At 40.1% G+C, this 17684-nt stretch overlaps 4 protein-coding genes across 11 annotated transcripts in view; 2 read left to right on the top strand and 2 right to left on the bottom strand.

The window, feature by feature from the left end:
• The window catches only part of LOC106964026 (splicing factor U2AF 65 kDa subunit-like), a 12395-nt gene extending 5820 nt beyond the window's left edge, over positions 1-6575 (bottom strand). The window contains exons 1-9 of the mRNA XM_015059249.1: positions 6387-6575; positions 4637-4790; positions 4440-4543; positions 4191-4342; positions 3998-4114; positions 2924-3062; positions 2771-2850; positions 685-807; positions 521-607 (exon numbers count right to left, since the gene is read on the bottom strand). Coding sequence (XP_014914735.1) covers positions 521-607; positions 685-807; positions 2771-2850; positions 2924-3062; positions 3998-4114; positions 4191-4342; positions 4440-4543; positions 4637-4790; positions 6387-6435 — 1005 coding nt within the window. The 5' untranslated portion in view covers positions 6436-6575. The remainder of the gene's footprint in view (positions 1-520; positions 608-684; positions 808-2770; positions 2851-2923; positions 3063-3997; positions 4115-4190; positions 4343-4439; positions 4544-4636; positions 4791-6386) is intronic.
• Positions 6576-7003: 428 nt separating this feature from the next.
• dhrs7ca (dehydrogenase/reductase (SDR family) member 7Ca) lies at positions 7004-12888 on the top strand. 3 transcript variants are annotated; one of them, XM_015059230.1, is made up of 8 exons: positions 7004-7170; positions 8558-8629; positions 9638-9815; positions 9892-10004; positions 10995-11205; positions 11280-11372; positions 12041-12190; positions 12263-12888. In XM_015059230.1, the coding sequence occupies exons 2-8, from the start codon at positions 8588-8590 to the stop codon at positions 12466-12468; spliced, it is 993 nt and encodes a 330-aa protein (XP_014914716.1). In that variant the 5' UTR covers positions 7004-7170; positions 8558-8587; the 3' UTR covers positions 12469-12888. The 3 variants fall into 3 exon arrangements, with proteins under 3 accessions (XP_014914716.1, XP_014914719.1, XP_014914717.1); XM_015059231.1 differs by lacking the exon at positions 7004-7170 and adding an exon at positions 7673-7751; XM_015059233.1 differs by lacking the exon at positions 8558-8629 and having other exon boundaries at positions 7005-7170.
• Positions 12889-13841: 953 nt separating this feature from the next.
• On the top strand, positions 13842-15751 carry LOC106964024 (protein NATD1-like). Of its 2 annotated transcripts, XM_015059248.1 has the most exons (4): positions 13842-14046; positions 15107-15225; positions 15293-15408; positions 15454-15751. In XM_015059248.1, coding segments are annotated over exons 1-4 (414 nt in total). In that variant the 5' UTR covers positions 13842-13868; the 3' UTR covers positions 15455-15751. The 2 variants fall into 2 exon arrangements, with proteins under 2 accessions (XP_014914734.1, XP_014914733.1); XM_015059247.1 differs by having other exon boundaries at positions 13843-14046; positions 15293-15751.
• A 1045-nt stretch (positions 15752-16796) lies between these two features.
• The window catches only part of map2k4a (mitogen-activated protein kinase kinase 4a), a 23490-nt gene continuing 22602 nt past the window's right edge, over positions 16797-17684 (bottom strand). For all 5 annotated transcript variants that reach the window (XM_015059241.1, XM_015059242.1, XM_015059244.1 and 2 more), the window contains 3 exons: positions 17492-17640; positions 17365-17410; positions 16797-17292 (listed from right to left, as the gene is read on the bottom strand). In XM_015059241.1, the coding sequence (XP_014914727.1) occupies positions 17179-17292; positions 17365-17410; positions 17492-17640 (309 nt within the window). In that variant the 3' untranslated portion in view covers positions 16797-17178. The remainder of the gene's footprint in view (positions 17293-17364; positions 17411-17491; positions 17641-17684) is intronic.

The raw sequence follows: 17684 nt of genomic DNA, 5'->3' as shown, positions 1-17684 counted from the left end.
GCATAAACTGACTCTGCAAGTTTATGCTAACAGAGTCCTGAATTAAATTTTGAGGAATAACTTTTTATTTGTTGCATAACATGTGATTAATCAATTATTGAACAAATTAATTTGTAATTAATTTAAAATCTCATTTGCATGAAGTTTTAAATGTAAATAAAAATTTAAATTTAAATAAGTTTTAAAGGGGCCGGAGGATCAAACTGATTGTTTAAGATTGTTTGTGTTGTTGGCATAATCTTGTCTCTTTGTATTTATTTGATATTTTATCTATTCAACACATTTTTGGTACTTTAGAGCAAATTTATTGTTTTGCCTGTTCATCCTAGTTTGCTGTCAGCAACATCCCATTGCAAAAACCAAGTCCTGATGTAATTATTATTAATCTTAATGTTACACATAACAGAGACATAATGAACAGATTTGATCATTTAAAGTTGTCGCTCTCCCACTTTTGAAAACCCCTGACCTAATTCATATTTGGCTCATTTTAGAGTCATACATCGCATCTCAAACTCACAGGATTAGCGTTTTTGGCGCCCACGCTGGCCCTCTGGACGATGAGCTTTTTGTCGCCCAGCTGCATCCCGTTGAGCCCAGCGACCGCCTGAACAAAAACAAGCACAACTTCAACCGACACATCCAACCGCCTGCTGATGCAGTTGGATGCAGCAGAGCATTTACCTGGTCGGTGGCGCTGATGTCGACGTATTCGCAGAAGGCGTAACCTTTGGACAGCGATGTGGCGCTGTCCTTCACCAGGTTGAAGGCTTTGAGCGGCCCGAACGACGTCAGCAGCTCCTTCACCTGCAAACAGCAGCCAGAGTCGCTCTAAGAGCAGAAACCCCTCTGAACACAACGCTGCGTGGCTGCAACGCAGAGTGGCTGCATCTTCATCCCTCATCACTGACATGCAAAAGCATCCACCCTCCTGAACTGAAAGGTGCGGCATGCACAGTGCTCAGAGTGCATGGGGAGCGTCTGTGGATGTCAATTTAAAGTCCTGATACAGTTTCTCAGTTGGATTCAGGTCAGGACTTTGACTAGGCCACTCTAACACATGAATATTCTTTGATCTAGACATCTAGAAATTATCTATTTCTTTTTAAAAAACTATAATCACCAAAAAATATAGATCAGATTTTTTTCTACTCCACAATAAACTATACATCAACTTTTATTGAAACTTCCCAAAGAAGAAAATGTATCAATCCTCTTTTTATTAATGTTTTAAGCTTTTCTTTGTTTTAAAATCTAAACACAGAAATAAAGTAACATTTCCTATAGCAGATATTCAAGTTATTTTTTCAAAAAGGTTATTTAACGTCTCTGGCTCTAAATGAGTTTTGTCCATTTGGACTCTTTGGTTTATAGAGGCTGCAGATTCCAGGTTTAGGCAAATAACATGTTAGTTTTCAGCCCTAAATTAGTGACCCTGGAATTTTATTTTGGATTATCAGAGTTCAGCTCCCTGAATCCAAATGCAAGCCACACTTTTCAGAAAAACACTGAATCCCTTCCTCTTCTCTGAGCACCAGACACTGTTTGTGTGAATACTTTCACAGTTAATGAGGCTAAAAACAGTGTCCAACGTAGCGTTTTATGCTAACTGGGTTTAAATGATTAAATGTTCTGTATTTACAGCACAACCAGGGTGATTATTGTAAAGATGTTACAAACCATCCAATCAAAGCTTACCTTTACAGAAACCCTTGTGCCCCCCACTGCTAATAATCACCACCTCGCCTTAATGAGCTGCTGTGTTTCCCCCCAGATAACCAGATCCTAAGCGCTCCAAAGGCATGATGGGAAACAGAGAGCCTGGCGGCTCGCTGCGGATCCGAGTGTGGACCAGAGATTCTTACTTGCCTTGAGTTACATGTTGGCATGGCAGCAGTGGATGAGTACTACTGAACAAACTATGAGCGCAGACTTAACGACCTTACTGGCCCCTAGCTGGGGACAAAGTGGGGGGACAAAAATGAAAGAGCTGTGAGTATCAACACAGAGCAAGTGACTGAAATTATTCAGCAAATGAAGAGGAAAAAGAGAATAACAGACATCAGGCTGCATGAGCACAGAGTAGCAGCTACATCTGAACAACATCTGACTCAAAAGAAAAGTCCACTCAGTTTTCCTACAGCTGGAGGCGTTTCTGGAGTCATTCAGGGAAGTTTCAGCGTTTCAACCAGGCATCCTCAGTAGACTGGAGATGAAAACTCATTTTACAGGACCTGGTCATGAAAGTCAGACCTGCTTCATACCCGACATCTGGACGAAAAACTCCCACAGACTGCAGACGCTTCACTTTGTAATATCGGATAAATATCTGACTGCAGATAAAACTATCAGATCCAAAGGAGCAGACACAATGCTGCCCGAAACGCAAAAAAACACCAAACAACTGAAAAAATCCAGAAAGGCAAATTTAAAGTACCTGATACAAAGCTTGGCTTATATTTTATTAAGGTGGACTTTTTCTTTGAGAAGAAATGAATGATGTTTATAAATAATAAAGCTAAAATGTACTTACCTTTCCTAAGTCATTTTGCTTAACATTAGATTGTTATTAGGACTCTTTTACATCAAGAATGTAGATCATGTTGGAGCTACCACAGTCAGATTCCTACATTATGATCATTACTAAAGGTGCCATGTTTCTACAGGAAGCCTCAGCGGACATTAATGTCCAATTGAGAGCAACTAGAAGCTCAGCGTGAGAAGAGAGAGGAAAACAAGAGAAGCTGTGCAGACTGCCGTCAGTAGATACCTGGTCGTCGTTAAGGTAATTAGGAAGGCCTCCGATGAAAAGTTTATGAGGCGAGTCAGGAACGACTGTGGAGACGACGCCTACGCATCAGGAGGACAGGAGAGTTAGAGAGCGCCCAGCGGAGCGGGGCAGCTGCAGCGGAGAGGCGGACACCTGGGACATGGAAGGCCGGCTGCTCCGAGATTCCAGGTAACGGCCGATAGTCATGAGGCCGTCGGATCTTCAGCGACTGACCCTGGAAGATGATCCCGTCAAAGGCCATGGCCTGCGTCGTCTCGTCCACCGACCGGAACTACAGGAGAGAGACAGAGACAGAACAGAAACTGGCATCAGGACGTTTATGCTATTTAATAAATTATGTTAATAAATTATATTCACTACGTTCCAATGAGTCTTGTTTATCAGATTAAACAAGATTTTTAAGAAGGTATTAAACACAGTTTTTATTGAACCCATGTTTCTTAATTTGTTTTATTGGTCTGATGTAATATTCTGATTTTAAATTTCAGGATTTCATAAATCCTGAACTTAAAAAAAATGCAGAAGAATAATTCTTCAAAACTAAAAAAAGCTGTAACCACAGGAAGGAAAAGACAAAATACTGCAATTGGCAAAGAAAATCAAGTATAAAGTGATTCCAACTTGCTGAACAGAACTGAAGTCCTCCAGACCACTAGGGGGAGTCTGGAGTAGGTAATACTACCTACGTAAATACGCTGCTGCTCTACAATATTATAACACATGAAGAATAACACAGCTTTTACTTTCTTCCTCCATCTTTCTTCTAGACATCCCGTCTTTACTGAGGGTCTGCTCCCAGATGATTTGGTGGTTGACTCCCCCTAGTGGTCTGGAGGACTTCGTTTTGTGGAGCGAGTTTGCAGCATTTCATATTTGCTGGTTTTTTTGTTTTTGCTCTTTCCATTCTATATGTGCTTCCATTTGCTGTGGTTGCAGCGTTTTTCTGTTGCATTTGATTTTTGTGTGTTTTGTAGCTGCATTATTCATGCGTGTGCTGCATGTTTGCACCTGTTGTGTTTGCACCTGTTGTGTTTGCACCAAATACACTCTAAATGTTTATCACAAAGTCTTGCAGAAAGTAATATGAATTATTAATGAGGGAAGACTTTCTATGTGATATTTCTTAAAGAAAAATGAAAATCAGTAAAAACTATTGAAGGAAAATCAAAGGTTTACAAAAGAATGACTGGAATCTTTAAGGCTGACCTCCAGGAAAGCAAAGTTTTTGTCCTGATTGATCTGGACGGCCAGAACCGGGTTGCTGGGTGCCTGAGAGAGGCCTGCCAGACGCATCTGAGCGTTGAAGAACTCTGCCATCGACTCCTGCGCAGCAGAATCACAAAATGAGATGAAAAACGATGCAGGACTAAGGAACGGCGCAGCGTGGTGCAGCCTTCACCTCCGTCACACCAAACGGGATGTTCCCGACGTACAGACGCCTGGCTTGTCTCGTCATCTGACTGCCGACGATGGGGACTTGCGCGGGCGCGGCAGCCACTCCGGTGGTGGCGGCGGTAGCCAGCAGAGCTATGGTCGGGATCTGACCCGCCGCTGGGGGAGAGACGGCATTGGACAGACGGGAGATGATGCAGCAGATGAAACAGACAATCAATCAGCAGAACGCTAAAAGAACTCAGGGTACGGTTACCTTGCATAGCTTTGTATTGCATCGGTGTGATGTGCTCAAAGCCCGGAGGAGGAACATCCCAGTATTTACATGTCTTTTTCTTTCTCGTTCTCCTTGGTGAGCGGCTAGATGGAGAGAATCACCATATAAAACGGTGTTGGTAACAGCTGGTGTCCCAGTATCGGTGTGTTTTCCTCTCGGTGAGGGAGGAGCCTTACCTGTGCTTCTTGTGCTCCCTCGAGGAGCTGCGGCGGTCCCGGCTCTTCCGGTCCCGGCTGCGGCTCCCTCGGTCTTTGCTCCAGCTGCGATGCTTGTCGCCGCGGCCTGCAGACCCGCTGCGACTCCGCTTCCTGTGCCGCTCCCTCTCCCTCTCTGTGGACACAGAACCATCCTCCATTAAACACAACAAAACAGGGATCAGGGACCCTGAGCAGCTTTCTGACCAATCTTTAAAAACCCGACCTGCTGACAGCCGACACAATTATTCTATCTGAACAGTCGCAAAATATAGAGTTTGTCAGGATTAAACCAGAGGTCAGAGGTAACTAAGTACATTTACTTGAGTAGTATTTTTAGGACAAACATACTTTTAGTAGTTTTACCACACTGTACGTTTTACTTTTACTAGAGTAACATTATTTTGACGTATTCCTGCTTTTAAGTCAAATTTTTGACTACTAGACCCACTTTGAGAAACTTTGCTGAATAAAAACAGGCTTGAGTGAGACCTCTCATTTTTACACAAGCTTTGTTTTTTTACTGTAGATACAGTAAGATAAAGTAAATAATATATATACAGATTATAAGTACCTTACAATCCAATAGGTAATATATTATTGTACGAATTAGTGTACAATAGAGAGGAGCCAGTTGAGGTGGCTCGGGCATCTGGTCAGGATGCCTCCTGGACGCCTCCCTGGTGAGGTGTTCATGTCCCACCGGGAGGAGGCCCCGAGGAAGACCCAGGACACGCTGGAGGGACTATGTCTCTCGGCTGGCCTGGGAACGCCTTGGGGTTCCCCCGGAGGAGCTGGAAGAAGTGGCTGGGGAGAGGGAAGTCTGGGCCTCCCTTCTGAAGCTGCTGCCCCCGCGACCCGATCCCGGATAAGCGGAAGAAGATGGATGGATGGATGGATGGATGGAATTAGTGTAATAAATTTGATGTTGAAAATGTTTTTATTCTGCCTGAATTTAATTTAGAATAATTTTATTTCTTTAGTCCTTAAAATACCAAAATCTCCAGCTAACCTAATATTTTAACATGGTTAAACATTAAATCAGATGTTATGATCTATTACTCAGTACTTAAGAAGACTTTTGACTTAATATTTACTCTTATTGGAGTAATTTCTTGGAAAACTACATTTTACTGTTACTTGAGCACATTTATTTCTACTCTGACCAACTCTGGATAAAGTACATCCAGAAACCTGCTAATTAAATATTTATATGAATAATTGCCATCATATGTGGATATTAAAAATGAGCAAACAAACAATTGTTGTTTAATAAAAACTGTTACAGTTTGTTGTATAATCCTTCCATGCTGGTTAAAAAACCCTTTATAAATAATCAATAAAAAATAAAATAATGTGGCATTTATGCATATGAGTGGATGTGGACTTCTGACAGCTGCTGAAATGTAAAAAATTGTTATAGATAAATGTAATAATACATAATATTAAAGTAAGAGGATGCTGCTGCCTCTTTCCCCCCACAGGTGAACTGGTAAATGATGGATGCGGTCTGTGACATGAAGCCGAGCTGAGCCTCATCGCTGCCAGGACACGCAGTGAACCATCTGAGCCGCAGAAACATAAAGTTGTCGTCACGCCGGTTTATTCATTCATAAAAATCAGCGAGCTAACGGCACGCGCAGCCGTAACGCCGCTAGCTTGTGCCTTAAAAACCGGGACAGACAGAAAATGCCGACGGAAGAAATTTAAAAATATAAATAAATAAACTAACCTTGTCGGTTCTCGCTCAGTTGTTTCTCAAACTCCTCGAAATCTGACATTATGTCGACAAAAAGCTGCTACGGAGAGAAAATAGCGCTGCTCTGAGACGACAGAGAGAAAATACAAACTGTCCGCTGCTGTATCAGTGTAGAGAAACCGAGGACTCCTCTGTGCGGAGATAAATAAGAGCAAAGTACATCCGGTCAGAACTTCAAAATAAAGGCTTCAAACCTTCTTATTTCTGGCAGGAAAAAAAGATGGCGCATTCCATTTGTTCTCTGAAGTTTGAAGCTGTTTGAAGTCGGAAAAAATACAAAAGTTCGCAATGGGAAATATTGTATATAAATTGCATCTCATTTACAGAGGCACACACAGGGTTGTACATCTATTTGTGAGGATATCCTTTAATGTTTCATATCTTAAAATACTTAAAAATACACTGCTATTATCATGTATTGCTAATGGTGGCTAGCTAGGTCTTTAAATTACATGTTGAAGGTTAAGAACTTTAATTAATTTGCAAACTAATTCGGTAACCGGTTTGGGTTGGGTCAAGACTCCAAGTGAGTAAATTCACTTTTGATTTTCAACACAATCCAATCGGCCTTCTGTGGGATCAGTCACTGCCAGTCAACAAGCCAGTCAGCTGTGCAGCTATTAAAAGAGCTCAAATCCCAAAGTATTGCAGTGGAGGGCCGGCCAGTTGTCGTGCTGGAGGAGCCGTGCTGAGGCGTGCAGCTCCAGCTCCTCAGGAGGCGAATCAGACCTGACTACCTGCAGTCCTCTGGGAAACGGTGAGTGGGAGCCCATAACTCCTAGATCACTCTCTCTCTTACTCGTAATTTAAACTCTTTAAATGTGCCTGCATTTTAGCTTAAATGTAAGGAATATAGAAAGACAAAGCAGAGCAGAAGATAAACTCCTTTCTTTCCTCCTCATAAAGCTGTTGAAGGATTCGGTGACGTTGAAAAGTTCAGCATCTATTTTAGTTCTGGTTTATATATAGAGAGCTTAACGTGGACAAACGACTGGAGCTCGGCAGCATAGCTCCAAATCAAAAGGTTATGTTCATGTTTCCAGCTGATGCTTCATGTTGCTTGTTGGTTTTATCATGTTAGATGAGAGAAATCTGGAACAACACTTCCAGGGTGAGATGGGCTCTGGGACTCCGGCCTGCCGCTGCGTCACCCTCCGATCCAGGAATAATTTTCAGTCTTTGGTCATATTTGAACGGTTTACAGGCGTCCTGTGTGTCTGAGCACTTATATTAATCATTTTATTTGTTTCACTGTGGCAGTATGTGTGCAAGAGCATTTACACCTCTCAAACACTGAAAAGACACAAGATCTTACCAAGTATCTTCGTCTAGCTCTTGGTACAAATATCTTACTTGATAAAACTAATTTATAAGTACATTTTCAGCAAGAGCAGCTTGTTTTAAGTCAATAATTCCTTAATATTGATGAAAAGTTCTAGTTTCACTGGGGAAAAATGTCTTTTGAGTGAAATAATCTGCAAGTGGAACTAAAACGTTTTAATCAACATTAAGGAATTATTGACTTAAAACAAGCTGTTATTTCTTGCTGAAACGTTTCTTGAAAGTTAGTTTTGTCTCAGTTCAAGTTTTCTAATAAATTTGCACTAAAAAATAGATGAAACTACTTGGTAAGATTTTGTGTTTTTACAGTGAATTTTTCTGTTTGTTTTATTGTATTTTTGCAGATGTGATAATATCTGCAGCCATCAGCGTCTGCATTATCTAAAGAAATTCATATAATATTTGATAAAATATTTAATTTCTCTTTGGGATAAAGTATTTTTGGATTTGAATTCTTTTTAAAATGAAATTGTATACCTTATAAGGGCTTCATGATGCTGTTTGTTTATTATTTTTCTAAAAACAGCTGAAGCCTTCACTGAACAGCTGGAGCTTAAATGAAACACATGGACTAAAAGTCGTGTTTCACTTTTATTCCACTTAATAGCTCTGTTTTTGGTGTTTTTTTAAATCATAAAATTGCAAGAAAGTAAAATAAAGTCTGTGGTTGCAACATGACCAACATATGATTTATATCTACATGCTGTAGATGTTTTACATTTATACAAATATGTATTATTCTGTATACAGCCAGTATTTTCATTTTGATCGTGTTTAAAATGTGTTTTCTGTCTTTGTTTCAGAACCTTAAGAGCTCATAGTTACATAGAAAAATGATAGTAGAGGGTGAGATGAGTTCCAATATGTCAGAGACGGTGAGACGACTGGAATGAGAATCTACTCAGTAGAAACTAAATCGATTTTAACATCCATCTCATCCCATGTTTCTACTGAAATCAGAATCATCTTTCATTTAAAATTCGCTCACATGCTTACACATAATATAACAATTATTTACAATGACCTTTCATGACATAAAAAAGTACACTCACTTTTAGTTCTGGGGTTTTTCATACCTGTTTTCCTAAAATCTTAAATTATTTAAAGCTAACCTGAAGAGCATAAAACCCAGCAGATATGGAGAATCACTGAACAGAGTGTAGTTACTTTATATTTTCTGCCATGACTGTATAATGTAAATAATGGTGGTTTGCAAACATTATTTGTTTTAATTCAATTTGTATTTTTGAATTAGTTTGAAATCTGCTACCTTTTGTCTTTCTGCTCAGTATTTAGCATACAAGCAGATATGAGATTAATTCCTCCTACACTTTCTGTAACATAAGCTAAGTGGGAGCTAGTTGATACAATATACATTTGTTGATTTGATTTTTAAAAAGTGCAGAGTAAAAAAAGAGTGTAAATATATGTAATTGAAGGTTTTTTTTAAAGTGAGCCTTTAAGTTTGTGGTCCAGTGTTGATTTCAGTGTTTAAGAAGAAGCATCTCTTTAATTTTAGCTAATTAGCTAAGCTAACTAGCTGACAGCGTGACGACTGCCAGCTAGTTAAAAAAATTGCTTCAGCAAATTCTGTAAAAATAAAAATAAAAACTAATGAAATATGTTCATTTAAGTACATAAGTGTTTTGGTTTGAAATTGACGTTTATGTTAACTTTTTTCCTTGGTGTCATTTATTTTATGCTAAGCTAAAAATAAGCACCGCAGCTTAGCACAGGGATTGATGCAAGTTTGTTTGCATCGATAAGCATGTTGTCTGAAAATATTGGAAACATTTCTTCCATATTTTTGCTTGAGCATTTTCAGTGACTTGATCGTCAACATGGTTGCTGGATATCTAATGTAAAATGAAATAATTTTCCAGGACAGCCCTCCAGAGATGGACCCTACATGGACCACCACCATCCTGGTGGTTCCCTGCGTTGTGGTGCTAACCGCTGGATTTTTTTACCTCTATGGCGCCATTATCAGCCTGCTGTCTAAAACATCCGTACGCAATAAGGTGGTGGTAATAACGGATGCTTTATCTGGGCTGGGAAAAGGTAAGGCGGACATAAAACATCCCCGTCTTTGAAGGCTGGCTTAAATGTTCCAGCTTTTTCCGTTTCTTGTGCGAAGAGTGCGCAGGTGTTTTTCACAGAGGAGGAGCCAGGCTGATCCTCTGTGGGAAAAGCTGGGAGAAGCTGGAAGAACTGGCAGATGAACTGGAAAACGCTTCGGATCCTACAGTAGTAAGTATAATCAGCAAGAAACAAGAAAGGGAAAAATATGAGTGTAATGCAGCGATTCTCAAACTGCAGATAGCTTCTGGACGGAAACCTACACAGAAAGTTATAAAATAAATTTTTAGAATACTTCTCATTTTTATTCACTATTCAATCATTTTTCTTTTACATTCATTTAGCATAATTTCTGCCTCATGACTTCTGATTTTAATCAGCCAGGGGGTCTTAGAGAGGTTTGCAGTCGTGTCCTCTTTTTCTGGACAGCTTTTCCATTTGCGGTAAGCTAGCTTGATAAATGTGCATCTTCTTTCTAATCAAGATTGTTCGCATAAAATGTGCTAAAGGTAACTGTCAGTATTTACCCTGTAGTCTTTGAATCTTCAGGTGACAGTTTCCTTTGATTTTGTTGATTACTTTTATTTGTCCTTATGTTTTGCGTTGTTTGTTACATGTTGAATTTTATTATTACTGCATGTTTTGGGGACTACAGGTGGAAATTAGCCTTCGTAGCTATAACATGGAGCAGTATATTTCTCCTTCAGTTAATGTATGTCCATTTAAACATAACATTTTAAACACTTAACTTATGCAATATATATTTTTAATAATTATTGGTAAACAAATAACATTTCATGATAAATGATTATTAAAGATTTTCTTTTTCTTCTCGTTTTCCATTCAGCTTTCTAAGGCCCACAGCGCCCTCTGGTGGCCTCCCACAGTAATGCACATGAAGACGTCAGATTTTATCTGCTTTATTGTTTTCAGGTTCTCTAATGTTTCTGAAGTTTGACATTCCTGCAGATATTATTGTGGCGGTAAAGTGTTGAGTCTGTGTCAGTGGACATTCAGTGAATACACAATAGACACTTAACTTCAAACTATTCATCTACAGAGAAACGGATGTAGAGGTATTTTTTCTGGACCTCAGAAAAAGCTGAATTGTGAATTTTTTAGCTCATGAAACTAAACGCCGAGTTGTGTCCTCAACCTCAGACTTTCCCACCAAAGCTCGTGCTGCTGGACTTTGGAGACATGGACAGCATGGCGGAGGCGGTGGCTGAGGTTCTGGACTGCTACGGCTGCTTGGACATCCTCATCTTCAACAGCAGCATGAAGGTCAAGGCTCCGGCGCAGAGTCTGTCTCTGGAGACGGACAAGCTCCTCATGGACAACAACTACTTTGGACCCATCACTTTGGCTAAAGGTAGCTGACTGGAACATGTTTAACTTGATTTTTGTTTCATTTCTGTGATGATGATGATGTGACGTGTGTTTCAGGTGTGCTGCCCTCCATGGTCTCCAGGAGGAGCGGTCACCTGCTGCTGGTCAACAGCATCCAGGGGAAAATCGCCGTGCCTTTCCGCACCGCATGTGAGTTTGAAATAAATCAGAGTGTTACTTCATAAGGCAGTCAGAAAGATGAGCCAGCTAGTGGAAAAATATAAAGCTGCTTCTCACCGATTCCAACGTCATAATCAGTTCTGAAAATCAGGTTCAGCTCCTCATGAAGTTCCAGATTGTTTCCAACCTCACTGTGACAAATATCCTGATCAACAACGCTATTGTTAAAATTAGTCACAATTTTCAAGGTTTGGTGTAGAAAAAGCAACACCAACAGAACATGGTGCCGACTTGAAACACGGTGGTGGCAGCATCATGCTCTGGGGTCGGTTGTCAGTGTGGAAGATGACTGATTTTTCCTCACCATTACAGAGAGTATAAGAATGCATTAAATAAACTAAACAATGACTTACTTAGAGGACAGAGTCCAGAACAAAGCGGCGGTCCAACAGAACGTTGGCTTGACTTTCTGACTTTTCTCTTCTTATAGATTCACTCGTTTTTTCAGCTGAATAATAGAAGATAAATTCATATTAAAGGTGGAAATGTCAATTATTCAAAAGGCTTCAGTTTCAACAGAGACTTTTAAGAAACGGGTGTCGCGGGTCTGCATGGGAATCCGGTTATGTCCTAATTAAAGTTTCATGAAAACCTGCCAGTTTTGGTCGGAGGTTGTGATTCGAGGAGGTTTTTTCCAGACGCAGCTTCCAAACATGCAGTCCAGGCATTCTTTGACTGCCTGAGAGCCGAGGTGGAGGAGTTCGGCATCTCCGTCAGCACCATCAACCACACCTTCATCAGCTGCTCCGCGGCGGTGCCGGCGGCCTCGACGTCCCTGCTGTGGCCCCGTGAGTAAAATCAGAGGTTGAAACCAAACCATGTTTGGGGTTAGAGACTGAAGGTTTGTGTTGTGTCTGCAGTGCTGTTCACCAGGAAGCCAGGCGGCGTTTCTCCAGACGAGGTTGCCACTGAGATCGTCAGGACGCTGAACAACAAGAGGAAAGAAGTGCTAATCGCTCCCTCGCTTCCCAAGATGGCCATTTTTGCCAGATCGTTCTTCCCTAACGTTTTCTTCGCTGTGATGGCTGCAGGCGTGAAAAACTCTGCTGCCTCTGAGAACATGTGAAGATCAGTGACCTTTTAATGAAGGTTATCGATTAACGATTTATGGTTGAAAATGACCTGGAATTGTTTTACCACTCTGAGACGACCCGTCAACCCATAAACCCGTCAACCCATCAACCCATAAACCCGTCAAGCCTTCAACCCATAAACCCGTCAAGTCTTCAACCCATAAACCCGTCAAGCCTTCAACCCATAAACCCGTCAACCCATCAACCCATAAACCTGTCAAGCCTTCAACCCATAAACCCGTTCCACTCTGACATAATTAACTCTCGTTTCGAATCCCGTTTGATTATTGGTCTCATTTACGGGAAGGTTTTCTAGGTTTAATTTCTAGCTTGTTATTGCTGTTATGATGTAATAACTGCTGTTATGGTGTAATAACTGCTGTTTTGGTGTAATAACTGCTGTTGTGATGTAATAACTGCTGTTTTGGTGTAATAACCGGTGTTGTGATGTATTAACTGCTGTTGTGATGTAATAACTGCTGTTTTGGTGTAATAACCGGTGTTGTGATGCAATAACGGCTGTTGTGGTGTATTAACTGCTGTTGTGATGCAATAACTGCTGTTGTGATGTAATAACTGCTGTTGTGGTGTAATAACTGCCCTGTACTGTTTGGTGTGACTCAAATAAGAATAATGTAAAAAAAAATTATGCTAAGCATTTTGTGTAAAATGGTTAAACTGGTTCCCATCATTTATGTCTATTTTTACCTTGACTGGGTACAAACATGATTCATGTACACTGTAAGTATTTAAGTCAGTAAATATTTAAACTAAACATACATTACAACTTTCTGAGATTGTAAAAGATAAATAATGCTGATGACCATTAAACTATTTGTCAAATGTATTTAAAATAAATAAATGTCTACATTTAAATCAAAAGCCGCTTGTCTTAGTTTCTGCATTGTCTTTTTTCTATGTACACATTTTAGATTTTTAAAACATAAATTAAACTGTTTTTATTTTTCTTTAATTTTCAAGTCAGTTTTGTTTTGATTAAAAATGAAAAACGAATAAAGATCAAATTACTAATTTTACTTCAAACATACTATGTTTAAGTTTGTATTGAGTTTGATTCATTTTATTCTTTAGAGTCAAACATAAAAACATGCTATTTTTTCTTCGCTTAAGGTGAACATTTATAAGACTATTTTAGATCTTGTTTAATTTATTTCAATTTCAAGGTTACACATTAATATAGAATTTTATTTTTTTAAATCACGGATTGTTTTTATTCATTCAGTGTGATTTTATATATTACAAATATAAATATCTGTCATGGTTTGTAAATATAAAATATTTTGCAGGTCAAAAGTACATCACGATGATTTCTGCGTGTTTTGCGCCCTCTGGCGGACAAACTGCAGAACGACCGCTTTTAACCACACTGCGCATGTGCCGTGTGTTTGTACCGAGTGAAATGGCCTTAAAAATAACTTCCAGACTCTTTGGACTGACTCACCGGGTCGTTTCCTGCCATACGGCCTCCTCCAGCTGCAGCGGACGGTTTAAGGTCCAACATGACCGACAGAACCGACGCTTCACGGTCACTACGGGCAGCAGCGGTGAAGGTAAACTCTCAGCCGGAGAGAAGGCTCTGCAGCCGGGGTAGATCCACCAGGAGAGCCCCTGGTCCACTTCTGGCCACACGAAACATATGGATTAAATAATCTCCACTAGAAACATTCACATTTTTACTCCCGCCGCTAAATTTGATCAAAGTTGTTTTCATATAGAATTCAGCCGAATTACGTTTAGATTTTTGTAATTTTAAGCTACCGTCTGTTTTAACAACTTTTGTCCAAGCAAAGTCTGTATGACATGCATGTTAAGCTAACCGGGTCAACCCGAATAGTGGTTCGGCTAAGATGTGAGGGGCATATAACACACATTTCAATGCATTTTGTGGACAAAGGGAGCACAGCTGGTAGATTATTATTTTGGATCTAATTTAAATGAGCATCAAAAGGTTAAACCTTCATAGAACAGATTTAGTCCTTCTGTACACTGCAAAAACACATTTCAACTAGACCAGGTGATCCTAGTTGTAAGTGCAAATATCTTAACTTTTCAGCAAGAAATAAATTTTAAAGATCGTCTTAAAACCCATCAATTTTACTTGGCTTTCAACTCCAGCGGGATCTAGTTTTAAATTGTATATTTGTGTTTAAACTGTAAGAGTTTTTATTTTTATTTTTTAATTATGTCATGTTTTAATGTACAACACTTTATCAGCTGTGGTTGTTTTAAAGTGCTTTATAAATAAAGTTGGTATGTTATGAGGTTGGTTAAGTGAGTAATTTCATAATATAGATGAAAAAGAACTAGATTCACTGGCAGATTATTACACTAATTATACATTTTCCACATTTTAAAGTGGAACTAGTACTTTTAAAATCTATATAAAGCAATTGCTGACATAAAACCAGCTCCTATTTCTTGCTGAAAAGTTATTTTGTCCTTTTTCTAGTGCACTGAGACATTAGCACTATAATCCAAAATCACCCAGTAAGATTTTGTTTTTGCAGTGTCAGGTCTGGGTTTTTTTTTAATGAAATCATAATTTATGTGTTTTTATTGACAGTATTGCTGCACAGTGACCCAGTGCAGTGTGTGTTTGTGTTGTCCCAGGGGACAGTGAATGCGCCATGCTGTACTACAGGTTCACCGGGCAGAAGGAGGTGGACCTGATGTCCACATTCGTTCCTGAAACATTTCGAGGCCAAGGCATTGCTGCTGCCCTGTCCCAGGTAAACTCTGCAGCCTGGCTCCTGTCAGGGAGCTTTTCAGTGCGACTCCTGATTTCCTGTCTTGCAGGCAGCCATGGACTTCCTGGCCGAGGAGCAGCTGAAGGCTCGAGTTTCCTGCTGGTACATAAAGAAATACATTGATGAGCAGCCGGAGCAGCAGTTTAAAGACTTCATCATCTCCTGATTATTGGAACAGTCACTTCATAATCTGCACTTCAAGTGAATCAAATCTTCAGGACCAGTAATGTGTTGAAGCTTATTTAGAAAATCTCTGCAATTCTTTTCTAATTTATTCAAATATTTGTACAATTTATTCTTGTTTATAAGATTTTAATTAATTAAAAACATATAATCAAAGCACATTTTTATTATTAGAGGCAGAAATGATTTGCTGAAAACCAACAGGAAGTGCAGCTGTTGGCTGCGCTTTTCCACGTCGCATAAAAACAAAACTAATAAGTTCTGTTAAGATTTTACATAACAAACCAGCTCAATGTAGAGCATAATTAAAAACTGTTTTCAACCAGAACTTGAATAATGTGACAAAAATAGATGTAGCTACTTTATTCTGATGCCCCTAAATAAAACCCAGTCATGAAATGAGTAAGAAGGGAGAAGGAGCCAAACCCTCTGTGAAACATGGCGGTGGATGCATCATGCTGTGGGTTGTTTTCTAATAAAGTAACGCAGCTCAACAAGAATTCACTACACACTTTTAAGATTGGTTTAAAAAAAAAGGAAAACCATGCATTTTCTTTCCACTTTACAAATCTGCTGTTTTCAAAATGACAGGATGTGAAAAAGTTAAACGGCATCAGAGCGAAAATGTGGCGTGTTTTCCTGCATCCTGGTAACGGATGTTCATCTCCATCTGGTTCCCGTTTGTGAATCGGCTGCTGGTCACGTGACGAGAGCCGATTCATTACAAACTGAGCAAATCTTAGTCTACTTTCTGCCCTACAATAACACAATTGTTGAGTTTCCATTAAATAAGAAATTAAATTTAAATCACGTCTCGCGATAAGTCGTTCAAACCGGTGGATGTAAACACAGATATTAGTAATTCATCTATCAGCCAATCAGAGGAGAGTCTCATCCAGGCGACAACCCCGCGGCGTTTAGTTAAATATTACGCAGAAACCTGATGGATTCAACATGTTGGAACGAAGCTAAACTTTTTATTTACTGTGCTGCTGTGAGGTCTGGAGGAGCAAAAAGAAACTCCTCCTGCTACTTCCTGTCGTTTTCACCAGTAGAAACATCCGGCTGCTGGTCACATGACTGATGCTCAGTGTTTCCATTACAGTTTTTCAAAATGCATCCATTTCAATATGGCTGAAAATTCACTTCATAAAGCAAAAGTTTCATTGAAAAACTTTTTTTTTAAGTAGCATTTTTCCATTTGGTGAATTTATTTTAGTAATCTTGTTGCGTAATGTGGTTAAAGGAAACGGTGAGGTCGTTTCTGCAGGGTTTTGACCCAAATATTTAATATCGGCTCAGATTTTCTATTCAGATATGAAACTTGAGCATTTCCAGAGGAGCTCCATGAAAGAAGACAGAAGCCGTCGTCGTTTCCTTTCTGCTGTCTTTATTCATTCATCAGCACGGCGCCTGAACGCATCGCGGCCTGAACGCGTCTCACAGGCGGGGCAGGGAGCAGGGAACGGCCAGGATGATTCCATTCCACATCATTTTGGTTCCATAAATACAATTTCCACATAAATTTTTCCTGGAAGTCACTGATACCAACAGCTAACTGATCCAGCTCCTAACGTGTGTGTGTGTGTGTGTGTGTGAGAGAACAATAGAGAAACAGAAGTGCGGGAATATATACAGACTGAACCGTAGTGGTGCTTTTTTTCTCTTAACACTGCAATAAGGGGACCAAGCAATTTTACACAAAGATTTGTTGCTGCGTTTGTTTCTGCCGGATCGTTTCCTGTCCGGCTTTCACTCCATGTATGTGGGGGAGCTGGGAGACGCCGGCATCTGGTCCAGGATCCTGCAGACGTATCCGGCCACGTCCACAGAGCGCTCCTCGTACATCTGAATGAACGGGTCTCTCTGCAGGGGAAGGAAAATAAAGAAATGAAAACAAACTAACTGTGGCTCTAGTTTAAATAAACCTGAACCCACCAGCAGCTCTCTGTACTTTGGCCTCTTGGATTCATCCTTCGTAAGGCTGGAAATGACAAAGAAAAGCGCCAGTTCCCATCTGTGTCCAGCAGAGGGCAGAAGCGTTGCTGTGTTTCAGTTTTCTCACCACACGTTGACAAAGGAGATGAACTTCGGGGAGAAGCGTCTCTCGTCCGAGTTGCTGAGCTGCGGCGGATCTCCTCTGACCACCTGAGTCAGCTGGTCAAACACGCTGTTCCACTTCGGGTAGGGGAACCGACCTGTGGCCAGCTCATACTGAGAGAGAGAGAGAGAGAGAGAGAGAGAGAGAGAGAGAGAGA

This window comes from Poecilia latipinna, unplaced genomic scaffold, assembly GCF_001443285.1.
Source record: "Poecilia latipinna isolate Pla-1442-1.1 unplaced genomic scaffold, P_latipinna-1.0 Scaffold1615, whole genome shotgun sequence".
In the NCBI taxonomy this organism is placed as follows: domain Eukaryota; kingdom Metazoa; phylum Chordata; class Actinopteri; order Cyprinodontiformes; family Poeciliidae; genus Poecilia; species Poecilia latipinna.
The sequence above is the reverse complement of the archived record's forward strand: the minus strand, read 5'-3'. Positions and strand labels throughout refer to the sequence as shown.